This window comes from Candoia aspera, chromosome 5 (genome assembly GCF_035149785.1).
Source record: "Candoia aspera isolate rCanAsp1 chromosome 5, rCanAsp1.hap2, whole genome shotgun sequence".
NCBI lineage: Eukaryota > Metazoa > Chordata > Lepidosauria > Squamata > Boidae > Candoia > Candoia aspera.
In genome coordinates this window covers 59,567,914-59,591,790 of record NC_086157.1, presented here as the reverse complement: position 1 = coordinate 59,591,790, position 23,877 = coordinate 59,567,914, and the positions used below count along the sequence as shown (strand labels likewise).

Here is a 23,877-nt window from a genome sequence, read left to right as displayed (position 1 = left end):
CTGCAATAAAAATTCTAATCTAGCTGAGTTGGGTCTGAGGGGTTTCTGCCCTATTAAGCTAATTGTTAAATAGGGGTTATGTGTATGAGGTCTAATAGCTAACTACAAAGTGTTAACATTTCTGAGTCAAGGTTTCAGTATCTTTAGTTAGTACATTTAGCGGTCAATAAAACTGAATGGCACTGGCCAGAAAAAGTTGATTAAAAAATGTAGGTGTAACTCACAAGCGGATTCTTAATATTGCTCACAATACAGTATGGAATATAAAACTTTAATAATTATTTTTGAGATCAGAATTTCTACAGCTAGCCAACAAAGTCCTAAGACCCTCTGACAATAAGGCCTACCCCAGCTGCAGTTACCTCCCTGTCTGATGTGACAGCAGTAGCTCTTACAACTGGTGCTTTTCAAAGCTCTTATGACTGGGAATTCTTGCTGGAGATGGCATGCATACCTGGAAATGCCAAGGTATATTTAACAATCCCTACTGTATTTGTTTTCCACAGACAACTGTGGGACAGGCACAGAGAAGAACATTCAAATACGTACAAGCTAGACCATAATCTCTGAGGAGTGCTCTTCATCCCCTTCTTCCCAATTTTACAAGCACTTTTTAATTTGCATGCATGTTTTACCTTTTACTGTCACATGTACACTCTGGCTGGTGGACAGTTGGGGCTGAACCAGAACATTGCACGTGTATTCTCCCTCATCCACCTCCTTCTGCACATCTGAGAGCTTCAGTGTTCCATTGTTTTCAAATGCTACTTGACGATGATTAAAAGGGAGCAGGTTAGAATTCTTGTACCACTTGATTGAGTAATAAGGGTAACCAATGACACGACAGTGAATGAAGGTATCCCGCCCTGCTATTGCTGTAATATTTTTCATTGGTCGAATGCTGGCTGGTCCTGTAAAGACAAAAGCAAGCTCTTGAAAATAATTTAAGGGTGTAATTAGTTAAGAAAATATTGTTTTATTCTAAATATATAATTCTTTTATATCCTGGAAACTGCAGCTTACTACAGTTCCTTCTTCTCTTTTATAATGTCATGAAGCCACGTAAGGAGACCTTCCTACTTGTTTTATGCGTTTCAATTTTTCTAATTCTACAGTAGTCATATTAATTCTTCTACTACACACTTGTATTACTAAAACCCTTATGATAAAAATCGGTGCTGAATTATAAATTAAAAGCTAGTGAAATTTCAATTAATGCCAGATATGAGAAGACAGATAGAAACAGTAGCTTGATAATTCTAAAATCAGGGTGAAAGTAATATACTACTGTTCCTAACCTACTGCACTCCAGAGGTTAACAATGACAATTTGTATCACCCTCAGTCAGCAGCCCAATGGGTGTGTGCATTCTAAGTGAAGGGGGTACAGTCTGATACATCTGGCAGGATGATGACTGAATTACAGATATAAGTTGCAGTGTTCTATACCTGGATATTTACAATGAATGTTAAGATCTCAAAGGAAAACAACTCATGCAAATAAACAAATTCTATATTAAATTTAAAAATAGCTGAATTGATTAGTGTATGTAATATACTGTCATAGTATATGCTATGCTTTATACTGTATGATGGACTTTCAGTGCAATCTGGTGCACGTTTACTCAGAAGTAAGCCCTATCAGTGATGCTTACTCTGAAGAAGCTGTCCTTAGCACTGTAGTCTCATACCATTATTCCTACATGGGAAAAATAGAGATAGCATTGAAAAAAAATTATACTTAGCATTCCATAGCAAAGCTCATACATACAGTCATGTTTTATTTTACTACAATGAGGTTTAATTTTTTTTTGTTTTGGAGGAGCTGATTTGACAAGCACCTCTTACGTTTATTCGAGCCTGGTAGAGGACGACTCCAGCTGAATTGTTGGCAGTACAACGATATACTCCGCCATCTCGGACCTGAGTGCTGGAGATGTTTAGGTAGCTGACCACATTGCCATCAGAGGTGATGATCTGACTAATACGGTGGTTCCCATCTTTAATTATGGGATTTTCATCCAAAGTCCACATGATTGTAGGAAGAGGAGTTCCCTTCACATTGCACATTAAAGATACACCTTCTCCTGGGCTTACCACTTTCTCACTGAAGGCTGAAATAATTTTAGGAGTTCCATCTGTAGAAAGAAAGGTATCTAAATTAATAAATATCTACACAGAGAAGATGCATGGTTTTTCAGAAAAAGGTAAACCTCTTAAGCTCCTCTGATTTAAGACAAAAAGAAGCCAAATAAATGTTGATTCAAAAAATAGTACAATTGGTTCTCATTTTGACCCATACTTACTGCCTGGTAACATCACTAATGTGTTCCTTTCCCCTTGCTATTTGATATGAATGTTATTCCTTTTGACCAATAAGGCTAATTATAAATTTACTTCTGGGATAGAGGCTAACGTAGTGAAATAAATTAGGAAGGGAACAGAGATGACTTATTTAATGTACCAAAGCTAACATAGCAAAAGTAGAACTCAGTATATCCTGTCTCAACCCATGCTCAAGGTTTTACAGATATGCTAAATCTCAGACTTAACACATGTCTGTAAAACACATATATAAATATAAATATATACAGTAACTGTGGTAGTTTCTTTATCTCAGTTATTTATGTAATCTCCTCATTAGGGATCTGTGGGTGAGACAGAAGAAAATCAAGTCCCTTTAATGCTTCTCATAGTATTAACATTAAATGTAATTAGATTTTTCTTTTTTAGACTCTTCTCCAGCAAGAAATACATGTTTAACAAAATAGTTGGGAAAAACAGGAAGAAGAGGCAAGAAAGAACTTCAGATTGATAGAAACATGTCCAGGGAATATTCTTTACTCTGAATGAGCTTAATTCTTTAGGGACAGAAGAACTGCACCTACGGATACTGAGGAACTTATTGATGGATATGAGAAGCTTTTACATATTTTCTTTGGGGAATTCTGGAGAATGGATGACGTGCAGAAAACTTCAGGATGGGGCAAATGTTCCTGTCTTCAGATGGGGACAAAAGAGGATCTGCAGGACTACAGACAAGTAAACTTGCCATCAATACTTGGGAAGATTATAGAGCAAATCATAAAGTGTTGAATATGTAAGAACCTCAAAAGCAAGTATCAGAAATACCATGATTTTGACAAGAGCAAGACTTGCCTGACAAGCCTTATTTCATTTTTTAAAATTTATACCACCATATCCATCAGCACTTTTGGCTTATCATGGAAAAAGTGTCTTCAAATCATAAAACTATTTCAAAAACTTGGAATTATAAATTTAACATGGAACTAATTTAATAAATGGGTAATTTCATTTTATCTTAGACAGCACAATATTTAGGGAGATTTAAAAATAATTTGGGCCAGAGAATGCATAAATCTCATGCCAAATATTGCTCACAAACTGCAAAAAGGACCTGATTAATGATTGCACATGGGCTAAACCTGGTTTTCACTGCAAGCATAACTACAATGAATTAGGGCAGAATCAGATATTAAAATTGCTGTGGGGTTCACTAGAATCATCATCAGCTATTGCCCTCAAAATACTGTACCATTTTGCTGCAATGGGAATTGCAGTTTGATTCTATCAAAAGTATAATACAGAACAGCAGTTATAATATATGTAAAGAGTTCAAGGTGTACTTTATACACACTCCAGCATGAAACTCTTTGCAAGCTCAGGTCTGCAAAATACTGGATCATTGGAAGTACATATACTTTCATTTTCTTTTGTCTTGGTTCAAGAGCAGGCACAGAGATATTGCCACACTGAAGTGCTTTTCAACTGCAACTGCCATTAATGAACACCGAGGCAAGGGTTGGAAAGCCAGTGACAGTGTCCCTTCTGCCCTGCAGCACAATTCACAAGGGACTCCAGCATTCTAATATTTTCTGCATGAAACCTATAAAGATGTCAGCAGGGGCATTCAGTAGCATATAGCAAACCATTAATTCTTTTTCTGTCCCACTCCCAGTTGTTTTTAATCCTATCTGAATACGCGAGGAAGCGTTAGACCAAAAGGTCTGCATGCCGGAGACTTCCACCTCCTCTCAAACACTTCCTACCCTCTTCTGGTGCATTAGCACTGTCATTTCCCAGAAGACAAAAAGCTACAGGCTTCTTATCCTGAAGGGAAATTGACACACAGCTAATAAATCAGGGAATGTGCTCAGTCTGCTCCTCTGCCCTCCACTTAAAAAAAAAAAAAAAACAAGTGACAGGCTTTTTGCAGATGAAAGCAGACATTATTTTCCCAGGGAGACCTGTGTCTTAGAAATCTCCCCTGCTGTTGTACTCTGATAACCTGCACTCTCTCAACATCATTAAAGATTATCAATATGCTCTTTAGGCTTTCTTAGTCACAGGAGATAGTTGCCAAGGTAACTAGGTCCACGCAGGTAATCTCTTCTCCTTTCTGTGACTATTCTGAAATTAGTTTTCATGCCATGCTTGCACTATAGCCTCATTAGCTCTAAACAAATTGATTACTTTCTTCACATGATTATTAGGCAGAACATGGTGTCAGCAATTTATGGTGATTGCAATGGCTTCAAATAATGCCTGGGATGAAATGTACATAAGAGAATGTGTGGAGGTTTTCCTTTTCCACTGGTGGACATATTTATTAATAGGATCAGCAGGTAGTTGTTCAAAAACATTAAAAACAACATTCAAGCATTTGTTTCAGAAGGACAGATGATAATGAATTTTATAATGTTATTGTTACACTGACTTGTCAAATTCTGTACAAATACTATGTTGATTTCACTACTAAATAATCATGAACAGCAACTAAGAAGCCACCTGGAGCTGAACAAAAAGGCAATAGCTGCTTTGAAAAAGGGGCTGATCTGAAAGATATTCTCTTCTCAACGTAGAATTGAATAGGGAGTAATAGAAGAAGGCAACCACAATATCTAGAGAGGAGAAACATGGACGGTACTGCATGTATTTTTGCCCTGTCATATCGGCACCACTCTGCAGTTTCTTGTCAACTTATCATTTCATACTACATTGCCATTTTGATCACTCTGTCACAAGGAATACTGGTGAAGGAAAGGAAGAAAAGTAGTTCATTTATGCTACTAATTCGATGGATATATAAAAGTATCTAGTTGCCCTCCCATATTTTTATGTTATCTCTCTCTCTCTCTCTCTAAAAGAGAATCCAGCATTCACATATACCATATAGGGTATGCTATAATCAGTAGTAGCTGGCGAGAGTCACTAATTCTTCCTATCAGTACACAGTTGCTGAATTGTGATTTCTTGTATTAAGGAGTTGGCACCAAGCTATTGAGGTCTTCTCAGTCTATTCTGTCACTCCCACCAAAGCACTTGGATATAAAACTAATATGAAATAATCAGCAAACTTGTTCTTTCCCGTTTGGATGGCTTCTCAACTATCTATGCCAGCTTGAAAGTTTATTTCACTATTCAAAACAGAACACAAAATGACATTACTAGATCATCATTTTTTTTAAAACTGTGAATATATTATTTAATTTTGGAGGTGGACTCAATGGCCTTCATCCAGACTTTATCTTTAGCAGCTGGCCCATATTACATTATCTTATTGAACTACTGTTTGCTTGCAAGACATAATCAGTCAGAATGTAATCAGTTCAATTTACTTTTTCAAATGAGAGGAAGAAACAAAAACAAACCCAAACATATTTTATGGAATTGGGTGGGATGCAGGATTCTGGCATTTAAGTTTGGTTACAAGGTGGGCACATGCAAGGGTCTTATCTTTCACTGTTTTGATCCAGCATCTTACAACCTCTCTGGAAATATCAAATGATAATTCCATGAAGGAATTCCTCATGTGTGGCTCACCATGATGCAAGACAAGGCAAGAAAGCTGCAGAATGATATAAATAACCTCAAAAGCAAAATAAATAAAAGAAATAGGAATACAGCACCTTCTGCTTCCTTGAAACCATAAGCTAAAAACAACAACAACAACTTAAATATGTAGAAAAAGAAGTTTCTTTTATAAGGAAATAAGAATTCCAGGAAACTGAAAGATAGCCTGCTACTATACTGTAACCTATACAGTGCCACTGTCCAGATACTATTTCAGCTCACACCAACTTTGAGATGTTTCAGATGCCTCTTAAAAGGCCTTTCTTTTGAGTGCTACAAACGATTATGTATGTTTTCATATAAACGTTTATACTTTTTAATATTAATATTTTAAAAACTATTTATTATATTTTATTAAAATAATATGTACATTATTTCAAAATGTCTTTTGAGAACTGTGAAAAGGACAGAAATTAATTAACTTTAAATTAAAAATGCTTACATACATAAAATAATGACTGACCTTCTAGCACCACCTGAACGTAGTCTTGTGCAGACATCTTGTCTTTGCGTACAAAACACTGGTATGCCCCGCCATCACTTTTGGCCATGCCATCCATAATAAGAGTCTCATGATTGACCCCAATGATTCTCACATTATTCCCAGTATTGATGATTTCTCCATTTCGATACCAGAACAGTTCATGGTCCTCTGTTCCAGTCACACTGCAGGACAAGGACACTCGACTACCAACACTGCTTTTAACCTTCCGAGGACTGATGGTGGCTTTTAGAGGCTCTGAAAGAAGGAATTAAATTCAATCAGTCATTTTATTTCTGTCATTAATGAGAAAAAAAAAGAGTCACATTTAACTCACTGAATATCAATACAGCCTATACAGAACAAAAAGGAATCAAATTTTAAAAAGCACTTCAAATAGCAATGATCTACATTGGAAAGATGCAAGGATAGCTCAAGTTATTTGGCTTCCTTAAGAAAATGGCAGAACAGCAAGCTCTCTCCATAAAAATTAGCTAAATTGGCAACAGGTGAGTTTCAGAACAACAACACTGCAAGGAGGGCAAGCTACATGGCATACATAGGTCTATACATTAATAGCCACGGGCTCAGAAGAAACGACTATGAGTTTCCACTGGTACCCCCTCTTATGACACATGAAATGGTTGCTCCATTCTGTCTAATGAAAAAGTTGGCATGGTCATGGAATTTAATCCAAAACCCAATAAAGACAACCAGAGAGAATCATGCTGCACCAAAAAATGTTTAAAACTAACTCCTACACCACATGGAACATTAAGATAAAGAGTTCAGAAAATGGCTTCTCTACTTTTAGGTTGTAGAATCTCTTTTTTGCTTACATTATTAGTCATACGCAGAAGTCTACTCATGTATGGAACATAGTTATGGGTTCATTTTGAGCATGCTCAGTAGTGATTCTTGAGTTACATTTTTTTTGCCAGGTATCTAGGGGGTGGTTTTAGACACATTCGGTGGAAAAAATCATGTTTTAAAAGAAGCAAAAGTTAATATTCTCAGTTATGCGCAGAGCATGCAAGGACAACTTTAACAGTCATACCTTTGTACATTGTTAGTGATCTAGCAAGGTGTGTGTATCTGAAACAAACACACTGTCTATCACAAATCCCATATTCCTGCCTGGAAATGGAGATAATGAAGGTAGTTGCTTCTTTTTATAGACAAATGTTTGTTTCTAAGGTGATGTTCTATGAGCATAGAAGCTTTGCAATAGTGAAGGCAGCTGACTAAAATGGCTCTTATAAAGAGAAACTATTAGAAATATTTTATGAAAAATATTATAAGAGGTCTATGAGGAAAAGATTTGTCCTCAACACTATGGCAAACAAGTTGACATACTTTCCAAATACACACTGGACATGTTCTCAAGAACACCAGTCAACTATGTCTTTTCAGATCCCTACCTTTTTTTTTTTTTTGTGAGCCTCAGGAAAAACAGGATCACTAAGTCCTCCTTATATTTGTCTTTAGACAAATTGCAAGGAAAAAAAACGAATGTGTCCTTTGAATGTTCAGTGTAATTTTCCTTAATCAAAATCATCCTGAAAACAGCTGAAATTAGAAAAATATGCTTCCAGAATGAAGGGTGATACTTCTAAGCAAAATACTCCTGTCAAATAAGACTTTTTTTTTCTTTTCTCCTTTTCTGACTTTTCAGCTTCCTTTTACTTCTTTAACCTTAATACACAAAAAAGAGACTTGAGTTCTTAATAAGTGATGCTCGTTCTGGGGAAAGCCTTTAGCACTCATTCTCCTACAATCAAATTATTGATGAAAAGAGGATTCCATTTGTCACCTTCCAAGTAGATCAGGGCATAGTGGGATTATTTGGGGAAAAAGTAGCTGGTAGCAGCATTACTTAGGCTGATCTTTTCAGGAGTTGTGAGGAGGATGCCACAGAGTTGTGAGTGAGAGGTTTAAAGACTGCCTTGTAGGTGTTGAGGTTTTCCTACTAACGATTAAGACTGCTATTATACCTAATCATTTTGGCCAGGTGAAGAGGTTGTATTTGATTGACTCCTTTCACGTGCTTCATGCAAATCGCCTGGGGGGAGGAGGACCTGCCCAGACTTGTTTCTTACTTCCTCTTTTTTCTCTGCCGGCAATGTAGCCAAGCAAGGCTTGCTCCAAAGGGGAGCTAAGTCCTTTAAATATGTTTTGCTTTTGTTTTGCTTTCTGTAAGTAAATTATTTTTATAGAAATGCCTGGTGTGTGTGACTTTTCTGATCTCTCCTGGGCTAAAGGCTTTCCCAGCAATCTGCCAACAGTAGGAGCCAGCAGCATCCAATCCACTGCATTGTGTGTATGTGTCTGTGTTTGTGTGTAGGTATCCTTTTACACCAAGACTGTCCCAAAGTTTTCTGATACTAATATAGGTGTATAATTTTCACAATTAGTTCAAGTATTTTTAGTATTGGGTGTAAAGCAGGGAGTTTTTCTGAGAGTAACAGGCTATTCTATTTCTGTAATGAGAGGGTGAGTGGAGATCTGCTAGATAGTTCTACTCTTTAATACTGGAAGGCAAATGACTGCCCTGGGGGACAGCTGTAGTCAAATAGGCTCTCTACACAACTCAGAACTAGGAAGTTATGGAACCTTCTAGGTCATTCAGGGAGCCTATACAAGTACAGCATATGCTTTCAAGTTTGACTCCATTAAGCAGAATTATGATTGCATTCTAATAGTCTGCAGGTACTTACGTTTTACATGCAAGCGGCCTATCACTTCAGCTGTACCATAATTGTTCCAGACTTCACACACATAGTTGCCTGAGTCTGATGGGCGTGTATTTTCTATCAGAAGGCCTGTCACCATTGGCCGGAACCGGCTGTCAGGTTCCCAGGGAACACTGTCCTTCAGCCAGCGATACTTTGGTGCTGGGTGTCCAGATGCTTTGCAAGGCAGCTCCACTTGCTGTCCTGCCATGGCTTTACGGTGTTCAAACCCATCCAGAATAGATGGAGCCGAGTTTGCTGGGTCTAGAAAACAGAGTAGAGGTCCAATAGGATTAACTGATTAATCATGTGAGCATATAGGAAATCTATCTTTCTCAATCTGCTGCCATTGAGATGTATTGGAACTGTAACTCTCAAATTCCATGCTGGCCAGTCCCACCTCATTTGGAAGTCACCAGAGTAGTGAATATTGATTTTGATCAATATTTGGTTAGCAACAGTGCACTGGAGACTTGGTGAAGAAGAGGCAGGATCATAACATTTCTATTCGATCATTCCCCATCCCCTGCCGTAAAGAATTAAAATATGAATAAACATGATAAAATGAGTGCCTGCAAAAAAGTTTCTAACAACATAGTCTTCATCCCATACTACAGATGTCCATCAAATAAGTTCTCATTTTATTCTAGAGTTGATTGTATCTGTTCTATTATTTTTTTTAAATGTCTTTTATGCTGGATCAGAGTATTGAATTGCCTCTGCTTATGTCTAGAAGGTAATATCCAGAAAAATATCATCACAGAAGTGCTATAGGTTTTCTCTAGTCTTACACTTTTAACAGCCACAGGAAAACACCGGGGAGATATCACTGATAAGTTTCTGCCACAGAATCATTAATATCCTGATGATACCATATCCTTTGGAATGTACAAGGGGCTTACAGAGCTTTCTTATAGTATGGAGACCTTTGCATAAATTCATTTTGTGGGCCAGTTGTGCCTATTCCTGGATCAGAAGTCTCTGCTTATGATTACTCATGCCTTGGTCACTTCCCATCTGGATTACTACATTGTGCTCTTTACAGGGCTGCCTGTGAAAAGCATTCAGAAGCTTTAATTGGTCCAGGATGCATAAAATTTTGGGGTTATCAAGATTCACCCATGTGACACCATTGTTGTGTGAGCTGCACTGGCTCCCAGTAGGCTTCCAGGTGCACTTGAAGGTGCTGGGGGGGCATCAGATTGGAGAAGAGTGATCCAGCCAAACCTGTATTCTTTCACAATGCATACCACTTTGGGTTCCAACAACCTAAGAGACGGCTTTACACATGGACTTCACCAGATGGACAACACCGAAATCAGATTGATTACATCCTTTGCAGCCAAAGGTGGCGGACATCTGTACAGTCGGTAAAAACTAGGCCTGGAGCTGACTGTAATTCAGACCATGAACTTCTTCTTGCACAATTTAGGATCAGACTAAAGAGATTAGGGAAGACCCACAGATCAGCTAGATATGAGCTCACGAATATTCCTCAGGAATATGCAGTGGAGGTGAAGAATAGATTTAAGGGACTGGACTTAGTAGATAGGGTCCCGGAAGAACTCTGGACAGAAGTTGGCAGCATTGTTCAGGAGGCGGCAACAAAATACATCCCAAAGAAAGAGAAAACCAAGAAGGCAAAATGGCTGTCTGCTGAGACACTAGAAGTAGCCCAAGAAAGAAGGAAAGCAAAAGGCAACAGCGATAGGGGGAGATATGCCCAATTAAATGCAAAATTCCAGAGGTTAGCCAGAAGAGATAAGGAATTATTTTTAAACAAGCAATGCGCGGAAGTGGAAGAAGACAATAGAATAGGAAGGACAAGAGACTTCTTCCAGAAAATTAGAAACATTGGAGGTAAATTCCAGGCAAAAATGGGTATGATCAAAAACAAAGATGGCAAGGACCTAACAGAAGAAGAAGAGATCAAGAAAAGGTGGCAAGAATATACAGAAGACCTGTATAGGAAGGATAACAATATCGGGGATAGCTTTGACGGTGTGGTCAGTGAGCTAGAGCCAGACATCCTGAAGAGTGAGGTTGAGTGGGCCTTAAGAAGCATTGCTAATAACAAGGCAGCAGGAGACGACGGCATCCCAGCTGAACTGTTCAAAATCTTGCAAGATGATGCTGTCAAGGTAATGCATGCTATATGCCAGCAAATTTGGAAAACACAAGAATGGCCATCAGATTGGAAAAAATCAACTTATATCCCCATACCAAAAAAGGGAAACACTAAAGAATGTTCAAACTATCGAACAGTGGCACTCATTTCACATGCCAGTAAGGTAATGCTCAAGATCCTGCAAGGTAGACTTCAGCAGTTCATGGAGTGAGAATTGCCAGATGTACAGGCTGGGTTTAGAAAAGGCAGAGGAACTAGAGACCAAATTGCCAATATCCGCTGGATAATGGAAAAAGCCAGGGAGTTTCAGAAAAACATCTATTTCTGTTTTATTGACTATTCTAAAGCCTTTGACTGTGTGGACCATAACAAATTGTGGCAAGTTCTTAGTGGTATGGGGATACCAAGTCATCTTGTATGCCTCCTGAAGAATCTGTATAACAACCAAGTAGCAACAGTAAGAACAGACCACGGAACAACGGACTGGTTTAAGATTGGGAAAGGAGTACGGCAGGGCTGTATACTCTCACCCTACCTATTCAACTTGTATGCAGAACACATCATGCGACAAGCTGGTCTTGAGGAATCCAAGGCTGGAGTTAAAATCTCTGGAAGAAACATTAACAATCTCAGATATGCAGATGATACCACTTTGATGGCTGAAAGTGAAGAGGAACTGAGGAGCCTTATGATGAAGGTGAAAGAAGAAAGTGCAAAAGCTGGCTTGCAGCTAAACCTCAAAAAAACCAAGATTATGGCAACCAGCTTGATTGATAACTGGCAAATAGAGGGAGAAAATGTAGAAGCAGTGAAAGACTTTGTATTCCTAGGTGCAAAGATTACTGCAGATGCTGACTGCAGTCAGGAAATCAGAAGACGCTTAATCCTTGGGAGAAGAGCAATGACAAATCTCGATAAAATAGTTAAGAGCAGAGACATCACACTGACAACAAAGGCCCGCATAGTTAAAGCAATGGTGTTCCCTGTAGTAACATATGGCTGCGAGAGCTGGACCATAAGGAAGGCTGAGCGAAGGAAGATCGATGCTTTTGAACTGTGGTGTTGGAGGAAAATTCTGAGAGTGCCTTGGACTGCAAGAAGATCAAACCAGTCCATCCTCCAGGAAATAAAGCCAGACTGCTCCCTTGAGGGAATGATATTAAAGGCAAAACTGAAATACTTTGGCCACATCATGAGAAGACAGGACACCCTGGAGAAGATGCTGATGCTAGGGAGAGTGGAAGGCAAAAGGAAGAGGGGCCGACCAAGGGCAAGATGGATGGATGATATTCTAGAGGTGACGGACCCGTCCCTGGGGGAGCTGGGGATGTTGACGACCGACAGGAAGATCTGGCGTGGGCTGGTCCATGAAGTCACGAAGAGTCGGAAGCGACTAAACGAATAAACAACAACAACAACCACTTTGGGTACAGCATCCCTGATTGTTAACTTTGTTGACTGAGACTGATGGGAAATGGAGTTTGATAAAATCTAAAGAGCCATGGTTTGTCATTCTGCCCTAACATCTGCATGTTTTACAAATGGTACTTGGCCAATAATGTGTATTATAACAAATATTGAACAGCTTGGATGTCCAAGGATATCTTTCTAGAAATTAAAATAGTGTACACAGAATTTATTTTTAATATACAAAAGTGTTTTTTTCCAGAAAATACCTGTTTCGTACCTGATACAAAAAGTCTAGCACTGTTGCTCTGACGTGTTTCTCCAGTGTATCTGTGCCGAGTGATACATCGGTAATTATACAATCCATCTTCATTCTGTACATCTATAATATACAAGGCTCCCGTGGATGTGATGAGAAATCTAGATCCTAAACAATATAAGAATATGAAATTTTTAAAATATGGAAGAGTTTTAGTACTTTCTTATCCAGACTGATTGCAAATTTTACTAACAAGTACCAAGGATGCACACTGTTGACAATTCAATTTTTAAAAGTTTGGTGTATTAGTATCTATTCAACTGCATTTCCTAAACAAATGGAACAAAAATAAATAAATAAATAAATAAATTCTCACTATTGTAGAATTACTCCATGAACATTAAATCAGTATTCACCATAGATAGCATAGACACTGTAAAGCTATTTTAAATAAAACAGAACATAGGAATGAAATTACTTATTAGATGTGAGTCAGCTAGTGGAAAAATATAAAAGCACATTTTGTATTAGCACTAAACCCAAGGCTGATATATATCTTAATTATAAGAAATAATACACATAATTATATATGATGATATGAATAATAGGGAGTGAGGAAGGGAGGAAATTGGGAACGGCCAGCATGCATAAAGATGAATTCCTTAAACATAATTTGTATCCCACCCTTTCTGTAAATAGCTTGTGATAGTATTCAGGGGCATTAACCAATATTTTATTCACAGAAACTTCGTGTTTTTCTGACAACTGTTCCCAAAGAGAAGGCTTCAACTTGGGTTTCTAATATGCAACAGTCCATCCGCTCTGCAAATATTCAAGATGATGGAAAGGCCGTGAAACTGCTGCCTCTGGCCTGGTGCCCTCCAGATGACTTAAGACTGCTATTCCCAGAATTCTTCACTTCTGGGAATGAGGAAGATAATGTGGTAATAGATTAATAGTTTAAAAGAAAGTGCATAAACTTGCAAATGTGTGTGGCCTGATGAAAACAGATGTTTCTGTCCATGTATAGAAGGTGCTGGTGAGCAAACAAAAGTATATGAAAGGCTACAGGAGTGAGATGAATTTGACCTGCTTCTTTTTTACATTTAGAATATTGTTATATCATCTGATATATTGATTTATATTTATCTGCCTATCTAATAATCACATACTGCAAAATACAAAACTAAAAGTAACAATAGAGCCAGCAATAAATCTTATGGCAATTCTAGGACTAATCAAGGCATTTTATATAGGTTTCATAAATCACAATCTGATAAAAAATGATATCACCATAATAATAAAAATAAATTCACTTTACACAGTCTTTTAAGCAGGGGGCAGAGAAGTTTGAAGTAGTGCCATCTGCCTTAGCTAGCAGTATAACTTTTCAGTGGTATTTAAAATACTGAAGAGAATACGTTAAATCAACAGAAATTGGGAACTAGGAAAAAAAACCCAATTAGTCTATCAAATCCAAGGCAAGAGTACAATGATAATTTATGTAACTGCAACCTGTAAGGGTAACAATTACTTGCCTGAAGCAATTACACTTTTAAAAGCCAAAGCGCTAAGTGTTTGGCTGCATGGCATGCAAAGTTATATGTGCAAAGACATCTATGCATTAGAAGCTGTACAATCTAAATTTCAGAGAGCTGAACTCTGCATTCCATGTTCTGTTGTTAATGTACTTCTCTGTCAGGTGAGGCTTGATTATGATTCTGTTGGCTGAAGTACTGGCTTCAACGTATTTGGGAGGTAAAACTCTAGCCAACTAGTTCTGACACACAGGTACCAGTCTTCTTGGAAGAAACAAATAATGGATGACCGGGCTCATTGTAAGTTTATCCCTCAATTTGTATCTACACTAGGCTTGCATTAAACCTGGAGAGAGCTCAAGCAGAGAATTTTAGATCTTGATTTACAAAAAGAACCAGAGCTTATTATTTTTGCTACAATGAGATCACACACTCTTTTTCCAATTCCCAAATTTCTGTACACTTATTAGCCCTCCTCACAGGAGGGCTTTCATATTGGTGCATTTGGATGCTCTTCCCTCAGTGGTATTGAGGAGATGCAATGGTATTCCTTACCAAGAGTGTTCAGGTAGTTGCTCAGACTCTGAAATTAAGGAAGTAGCACATGTGCTTCTCAAATGTCCTATGTGCCACTTTTGGAGGGCAGAGATAATCTCCCCTCTAATTATAAACTGTTCAGATTGGTCCCATATGGCAATCATGCACTACCTACTAAACAACTAAGAGTGGGAAGCTCTAGAATTGTTGCCAAATTTTGCACAATCGCTATGATAATTAGAGGTTTTTGGACCCGATTGCTTCCCCAATAATGTCTTGTGCAGGCATGAATAAGCTTTTATTTGATGCTGGGTAATATACTTTTCAACTTCTGTATGTTTGGTCTATGAATATATATTTTAATAAACTAAATTAAACTAAGTTACTGCAGATGTTTTACTGATCTTTTATCAAGGCTGAGTTAAAATACAACTTTTTTGGGAACAATTTTGGCAACATCAAAGACTTCTTTTAGCAATTTTCAATCAATCCATTCATGTGATTATTTAATATACCACTTTTCAGAATAATTCCCCAAGCAAAGCAACTTAAAAGCTAATAAATATTTGTAAATCAAAATACAACAAATATTATTTTAAAACAAATGTTATGATCCTTCTCAAAGAGCAGTGCCCTGGGATTGAGGGAAAAGTAGAATCCAGCTGAATTACTCTCCTTCCTTCCTCCACTTCAGGTTCCTTTTGCTGCAAATCTGGGTTAATTTATTCATCCTATGGCCCTTTTATTAACTATGGCACTAAGTTATAGGTAGCTATTTTAATGTCTGAATGGAAGAATCAGTAAAATGTTTGAATTTAGCTGAAGCAAGGCCAGAGTGAAACTGAAGAAAGACCGAAGGAACATAAAGGCAGGGATAATGGATAAGAATGAGAAAATAATGGTCTAGGACTGGTTTTTCAAACTTTTTCAGGCCACAGAACCTGTTAGAAAAAAATAATAATCCTGGAACTCTATTTAAGAGGCAAAGGAATAGTGACAGAAAAGTGGTTCTCGAATGAAAAGTAAACTGTTTATTTTAAATGCAAAATTAAAATTTCCAATGTACAAAAACAAAAACTTGAATTTCATAATTATTTGGTAGGTTAATGTTTTAGCCAAAAAAAATCAATGCTTCAGTATTTTTCTTGTTGTTACACAGTAACATACAAAATGCAGTCTTTTTCTTTTGGAGCTTTGCACTTCATTTTTACTGAAATATTCAGGTAACTTTCCCCTTCATCACAACAAACGATTTTGGTAACTTATCATCATCTCTTAAAATACAACAAATGCTCTCTTCTCCCCATAACTCATCTCTTAACTATAAACAAAATCTTAAAGCCTCCTCATTCATTCCTAGTCTGCAAAAATCCATTCAGGGCTACCAGAGATAACTACATATCTATTTCAGCCTTGATCAAATAAGCCAACTCTATATTCCTTTCTTGTACTTTTAACAATCTTGGCTTTTAATCCCTTCAAGTAATGTCCTTGACCATGATTTCTTTTCATCTTCTCTTTGTCTCCTCTCAGCAAATCCTTCAAAACTTTAACATATCTCTTTTCTAAAACCAGTAAAATAAAGTTATCGAAATCTCTCTTCTGATTTGATACTTATATGTCCTTTGCAAAAATCAAGTCATCAACTGGTTTCATTTGTACATCCAGTATATCATCATTTTCCACATAATTCTTGTAACTTGTCATATTTAAATCCAGATTCAAATCAATTTCAGTCTTAACCAGTATAGCTTGTTCCTCTTCTGTAACAACATTTGCACACCACCCACTATGATGTTAGACATTCTTAAAATTAATTTATGAGTCCGTAGTTCACAAATCACCATAAAAATATCCACTATTAAAGTGTTTTTGTTCCATTCTGTATTAGTGTGTCAAATCTAAGTATTCTTCTCCTTTATTGTGATCTTTAGTTTCTTCTGGTTCCCTCTAATGTCTGAAATTCTAAGCTTCATCTTATCATGTTTTTTCCCAAAAAAACAAACCACCACAATTTCCCATGGGAAGGATTCTTATAATTAATTTCAGTTTCTTATTTCAAATCCATCTGGACCCTTAGTCCATTTTTAACTTCCCAAAATCAGCAGACTAAACACACTTTTGCTATTTATTTCAAAAAAGAATATTTTTCTAAATACTTAAGCTCATATTTAAAGCTTCTTTCATGAAGGAGAAGGAAAGTCACCCAGTGAATGCAATAAAAACTTGCCATTCTGAAGGGTCTTAATATTTCAAAAGCAGTAAAACATAATTCCAAAGGTAATTACAAAATGAGGCCCAGTTGAGCTTTTTGTCCATAAAGTCTGTGTTATGACTGTGAACTTAGATGGAATCCTTTGACTCTCAGCCACTCAACTCATAAGCCAACTGCAAAAAGCTTGGTTCTTGCGGCCTACTCACAAGGAGTGGCTACCCAGAGTGTGTATGGGCGATCTCATTATCTCTCCTCCAGAGAGATTTTGCCAGCCAGGATTCAGCATCCAGCTGCAATCTCCACCATAAATGCAATCCTACTCAGGCAGGGATGTCTAGCTCACCATGGCTTCCCCGTGGGTCACTGGGACATGCACATCCATGTACGCATATACTGTCTGCAATGTGGAAAGCAAAGAGGGAGGGAGGGACTCACCATTATCATTCTTGCAGAGTTAGAAATGTTTGTGAGAGTTTGAGTGCAAGCATGGAATTCTGGTGTGCATGTGGCAAGGAAAAGGCAGGCAGCTGCCTCCTGTGCAAAGAGCTTGCAAACACTGGTGGTGTACAGCAAGTGAAAGGGGAAGAGCAGTGTAAAAGCAGGAACAGATGGTTGAGTGCATTCCCCCCTGCCTTAGTCTCATGGAATTCATTCAAGGGAACCTAGTTTGAAAAACCCTGGTTGAGAATATCAACAGCCATATAAAGTCTATCGAGACAAAGTGTATTTGAAAATCTTCTGACCAGCTCATGGAAAAGCAAAGGGGGCCAATCATGAACAAGAGAGCCTGCAAGGATAAAGCATGACTCCTTGTGGCAGAATATCCTATGGAATAGGTAAGATATCACAACTGTACAGGAAAATGTAAACAAAAAAGTTGTCTCAGAATCTTGTGAGAAAAAAAATACTATAAAACCCAAAGTAAAGATAAGAAGTTGCCTTTGGGAATCAGAACAACCAAAAAAAGCAGAATATGGTACATTCTCAACCAATAAAGACAGAACAGGACTTATTTCCAAATGTAAAAGCATTTGAAGATAAACAACATCATTTGGAAGCTCACCAACAAGAGAATGTCATCTCAAGGCAGCTGAACAACTAAAGGATTCTACATCTCTTCCCCTTCAGACGCACAAAAAAGCTACTTTGAATCCCCCCCCCAAAACCATATTGGATTTGGCAATGCCTTAAATAGCAGACCTACCTTGTAACTGAACAGGAACATAAATATTGTATTAGATTAGTTACTGGATAAAAAGATGAGTTCTTATCATTTCCTGTGTTAAAGGATAAATACAATTTGCCTATTGCTGCTCAGTAGCTGTATTAATAACAACATCTACTGACCTCTTGATCTGAACCAGTGGCATTTTCAGCTTCAGAGACATGTAAATTATTAGAAATGATCACTAAATTTTATGAGACAAAAAAGCCCACAATTAATCATTAGACATACTTTTTATTGACCAATTTTAATGCAAATTTTAATGGAATAGAACAATGAATTGGAGATCCCAATTTTGCCTGAACAATGGGAAACTGTCTTAATATCTGTATCAAAATATTTCAATAGATCTTCACCTATGACTTACTCAACAAAAGACAATATATTGGATTATTTGCATTTGTATAGAAAGGTAATGAATAAATCATTGTATTGTTGGAAACACAATAAGAATAATGTATGATTAAAAATGTCTTTGTGATGTCCTAATATTGGGAAGAAGACATTACAATTATTATTTTGACTTTGAGATAGGTTTTCTTTTGAACTATATATCAATTAGGGCAACAGAAAAGAATTCACTGTGATCTTATTGTTAAGAGACTTGTCTTCAACACTGGAAAGATATATTTATGGTCAGTAGATTGGAGGCCTGATGTGGGTTTGGATTCCTCAGAGTCAATGTCCTTTTTCAGGTTTCAAACTCACATAGTTACTAGGTGAGAATAGCAATTTACTCAAGGCTGAATAGATAATGGCAGACAAGGAAAGGAATGTAAATTCAGAGTCTGTGGGAAAGAAAGCCTGCCTGCGTAGTTTTGCTTTCACCAGGAATACCCAGAAGAGAACTAACAATCCAGGCCAAAGTTCAGGAAGTCAAATGAGGTTTGTCAACCAGTCCAAAGGTCAGAGTTTCAGGGTTTTTACACAAGCAGAATTCACAGGAATGATGCACCAGAGCAGGAAAGCAGACAGTTGTTTCCAGTGGAGAAACATGGTCAGGGCTGTCTCATAAAGTAGGCTGTATCTTCAATTCAGATGGTTACTCCCTTGCTTGGCAAGCAGCCTCATTGAATATCTTTGCTCTGCTCTCTGCTCTACTCACTGAGTCCAAGAGCTTGTGGGTCATGCCTCATCATCTGCCTGTTCCAGCTGTTCTGATGATGCCTGTGTTTGATCAGCCTCAGGTGATTCCTGGCTTGGTGTCTCCTGAGGCTGACATTCCACGGGTTCAGCTGGAACAGCTTCTTCAAAGTCAGAGTCCTGAGCCATGACAGTCAGAGACTAAACCTGAAGGGCTGGATCCATTGAATGGATCCATCAAACTGCCAGCCTCAAGAGTTGGCAGACGATTACCCATCTGGGGCTGATTCAGAAGAATATCAACAGGAATCAGGTGACAAGGGGCCAATTCACGGCAGAGCACCTAATCCTAGCATGCATCAGCAGCTCTAAATTGCTGAGCAGAGACACTCTACTTGGCAACTCAAGAAGCCAGTGGGCCAATGCCTGTAATGGGAGCCACACCTGCATCTGGCCTATTAAAGAGCAGCCACTAGCAAATGACCTTTCATTGGGAAAAACTCAGCAACCTTGGATTTGCATTCCCATATCCTTGCTTCCTGATTCTTAGCTCAGTCATTTAAACTGGCTGACTAACCTACTTGGGTTTGACTCTTAGACTACCACGGAGTATATCTGCTTCTTTGAACCTGTACTCCATCTGACTCTGGACTGAACCTCAGGCAAGATGTCACTCCTGCATTCTTCCTGGGTATGCCTGTGTTTGTACAGCTGACTATCTGCCTGCCTTTGTATTAGACTGCTTACTACTTGCCAGTAAACCTTTTCAAATCAAGTGGCATGTTTTTGTATGCAGTTTGAAACAGGATACTTGATGTTACTTACGATTTATGAATGAACTGCATACAGACATAGAATACATATTGATAAATCAAACACAAATATTGTTAAACTATTGTATAAAACTTTATATACATGTACAGTACAAGAAGCCCTTGTATGCACAAATTTTGTTATTTCCCCACACACACACACATTCTGGGAAAGGAAAGAGTGATAAATAGATAGTATTTACATTAAATATTCTTGCATATTAACCAGTTTTCTATCCTGCAACAATAAAATACTGTTGTCTCATATATGGTACTTGTCTAATACTGTCAGTATTAGACAGTATTGGCTTGCCCAATACTGTCTTTAAACAATTCCACAGAGCAGAATTGATATTTTGAAGGATAAAATCAGTTAAATAACTGTATTTTATTTTCTCTGAGTCCATAACACTTGTCACAGGTCATTTATTATAATGAACACTTTGCAAAATGCTTGCCTATTAATAAAGCACTCTAAATTGATTTTATTTGAAGATTTCACATAGGTAGATTTGACTGCCCATGCAGTGTTATAACACAACCCAGTCCCATATATAATCCCAAATTGATTATAGCCATATATGATAGAACCAAGAAACACTGCCCTCTCCCTAAACTGCCTCTGTTGGCCTCCATGTCATCATTTGATGTATCCATTCTAATTAGTCAAGTAGTAACGTAGAATCATTTGAATCGCCATGCAATTCCTGCTCATCTAACTACATTGTGTAACTACTCCAGAAAGCAAACATAGGAATTAAATTTTTTTAACAAAATGCTGAAACAGCAGTTAATGTGGGAAAGCTATGGCAATGAACAATATAAAGAGAAAACACTCCTTGAATTAAACTTTTTTTAGAAAACTTTTATGCCTTCTCTCCCAGACATCATTAATTTTTATTGCAGGGTGAATACTCAGCACAAATCTATTACTGATAACAATACCACAGAACCATTATATATGTTAATAGAAAATTCAGTCCTTTGAGTATTGATTCCTATGTACCACCTTACTCCATCATGCTCAGGCAAATCCCAAAGTGTGCAGAACTGTAAAATTAAAAAGGAATGAGGAAGAACAGAGAAACAGGTTTTCTGTCCTGACAAAAATAAATGAGGTGAGAATGGAGTGGAGTATCTTCAACAGAAGTACTTTCATACAGATCACAGTTGTACTAGATTAAATATCATTTCCTTTCTATAGAGAACCTCGGTAAAGTAAAGCCTTCAGAGTCCAACAACATAAAGAAAAACATTGTAATTAGAAACAAATGTGACAAATGTGAGAAAACCTTAGTATTGAAATTCTAGGTGCTGTATTTCAGAAAGTGCTAAGAAAGCCATATGGATGGCAGATATATTATCCTATTTATCTTGGAAAAGAGTTTTAGTCTCTGAACATATTTCGCCTAATTACTCCTGAATTGCTATAACAGAATCTGTTTCTTAACTTATCTCTATCAATCATACCCAAGACTTTTCAAAATCAAAGCTTCTTTTTGCCTTTAGATAAATCTAAGCTTATTTGCATCTTCATCTGCCACAATGAAGAAAACAAAATTATCCAACAACCAGCTGTCCCCCTCCCAAGAAAATGCATTCCACATGTCAGTGTTTAGATGTGTTACTACTTTGCAACCATCCTGTAAACATACAGTCACACAGATGTGTTCTCCATTACTAAGGCAAAGACTATGGCTCTGAGTTCTTATCTGGACAGGATTACATATCTTCCACAGAAAAAAAAATCTCACACATATCCATCCATCCATCTTCTTCAACAATGACAAAGAAGAAAGGGACTTCCGGGGGAGGCATGGCAAGCTGAAGTTCTCTTCCCAAAAGCAGGGCTGATGACCACAGCAAAGACCAAAGAACCGGTAAGTACAGCAGTTCTTCAGAACCTGTCCAGATAAGGAGAGGACAGGAGATTGCCCACATATACACCAGATAGCTGCTACTCATGAAGAAACCTGAGGTCAGCAGTCTTCCATGGGTTTGAGTGCCAGGAAACAAGGGGTTAGCCATCTTGCTTGCAACCGCAGTGGAGCCTTTTAAAGGACACTGTGTGTGCAATCCTTACTTTCTAATCACTTCCAGAAATTGCCTATGAACCATCCTAAAGCTATTAGAGACCTTTGGAATGACAAGTTTGAAAAATTGCTGGATAAGTTTAGCTTCACCTCTAAGAAAAGAAAAATTAATTATATATTTTATAATGTTGTGATTTTATAATTTTGTGATAATATTCTTTTAATAATCATTTTATCTTTTTATAATGATTGCTTTTATTTATTCACTGTTTTTACCGCATTGTTGTACACTGCCCAGAGTTACCTTGAGTGAGATAGGCAGCCATGTAAATATGAGCAATAAATAAATTACAAGCTTAAGAACTTAAAGAATTGGAAATAAACAGCAAAAAGATAAATAAGATTTTGATCTAAGAAAGTTACAAATAGATTAAGGGTCCAGCTAAATTTGGAATATTGACTTTTACTATAAGATTTTGGAATTAACTGTAAAAAATAAATAGCTTCTTTTGGGAACTAGAGTTATTTTATCTATCTTGGTTCATAACAAAGATAAGTGACTTTATGATTTTAGAAACTGGACACTAGAGGGGACCAAAGATTCTAAGTAGAAGGAAAAAAAATACAAGCCAACTTTTGGTTTCAGTTATCTGAGACTTACAAAATGACACAAAACATCATAATATTGGAAATATTAAAGAAGATGAAGAATGTAGCCAGAAATTAGCAGCTACAATATCAACAGTCTTAGTAATTATGTCTGATTCTATGGATAGATTATGTCCAAAAGATGTCAATGAGGGAATGACAGATGTGGAACAAATCTTGTCTGACAGAATACAGAAAGTACTGAAAGTGGAACTGCAAATGTTAAGTCAAGAGAATGATTTGGAAAAGGATGAATTATTGGATATACAAAAGAAACTGGCTGAAGTTTTAAAAATTAAAGGGGAAATACAAATCACAAACCAAGAGAATGGCCTGGAAAAAAATTTTTAAATTGGATCTACAAAAGAGGCTTGTTAAATCCTTGAAATAGTCTGTGTGATGGGATGAAGAATTGAAGAGAAATCAAATCCTACAACAATATTTGATTGAATTAAAGATCAAGACAGTTTGAAGTAAAAGGAAGGATTTTTTAGAAGAAGGAAGTTTATTTGATAGGTTAATGTTAAAATAAGACTTTGCAAAGTTCTAGCAATGCTTTATGGACTTTTGCTGATGTTTTATGGATTTGCTTATAGATAAGGGATGGGATATGGGACAAAGAGATATCTGTTTGTAATCTTGTAGGGGGTGAAGAGTTACTAAATTTGTATATACTTGTTGTAACAAAGGTTGGAAGTCATTTCTTTATATATTTCTTTTCTTTTTCTTTATCACATTCTTTCTATTCCCTTTTTCTTTTTTCTTGCACTTTTTATTCTTTCTATTCTTTTTTTCTTTAAGTTTAGTTTGTATTAGTTTTTCCTATTGTAATCAAAATCCTTAATAAAAATTATGTACAAAAAAAAACATGGCAAAGAAGAAGGAAGAGAAAGAAGCTGTTACACT

General features: G+C 37.1%; 1 protein-coding gene across 2 annotated transcripts in view; it reads right to left on the bottom strand.

Moving 5' to 3' along the window:
• DSCAM (DS cell adhesion molecule) overlaps nucleotides 1-23,877 on the bottom strand; it is a 322,600-nt gene that overhangs the window by 173,887 nt on the left and 124,836 nt on the right. For both annotated transcript variants that reach the window (XM_063305336.1, XM_063305337.1), the window contains exons 2-6: nucleotides 12,902-13,048; nucleotides 9,072-9,350; nucleotides 6,337-6,612; nucleotides 1,841-2,137; nucleotides 636-911 (exon numbers count right to left, since the gene is read on the bottom strand). In XM_063305336.1, the coding sequence (XP_063161406.1) occupies nucleotides 636-911; nucleotides 1,841-2,137; nucleotides 6,337-6,612; nucleotides 9,072-9,350; nucleotides 12,902-13,048 (1,275 nt within the window). The remainder of the gene's footprint in view (nucleotides 1-635; nucleotides 912-1,840; nucleotides 2,138-6,336; nucleotides 6,613-9,071; nucleotides 9,351-12,901; nucleotides 13,049-23,877) is intronic.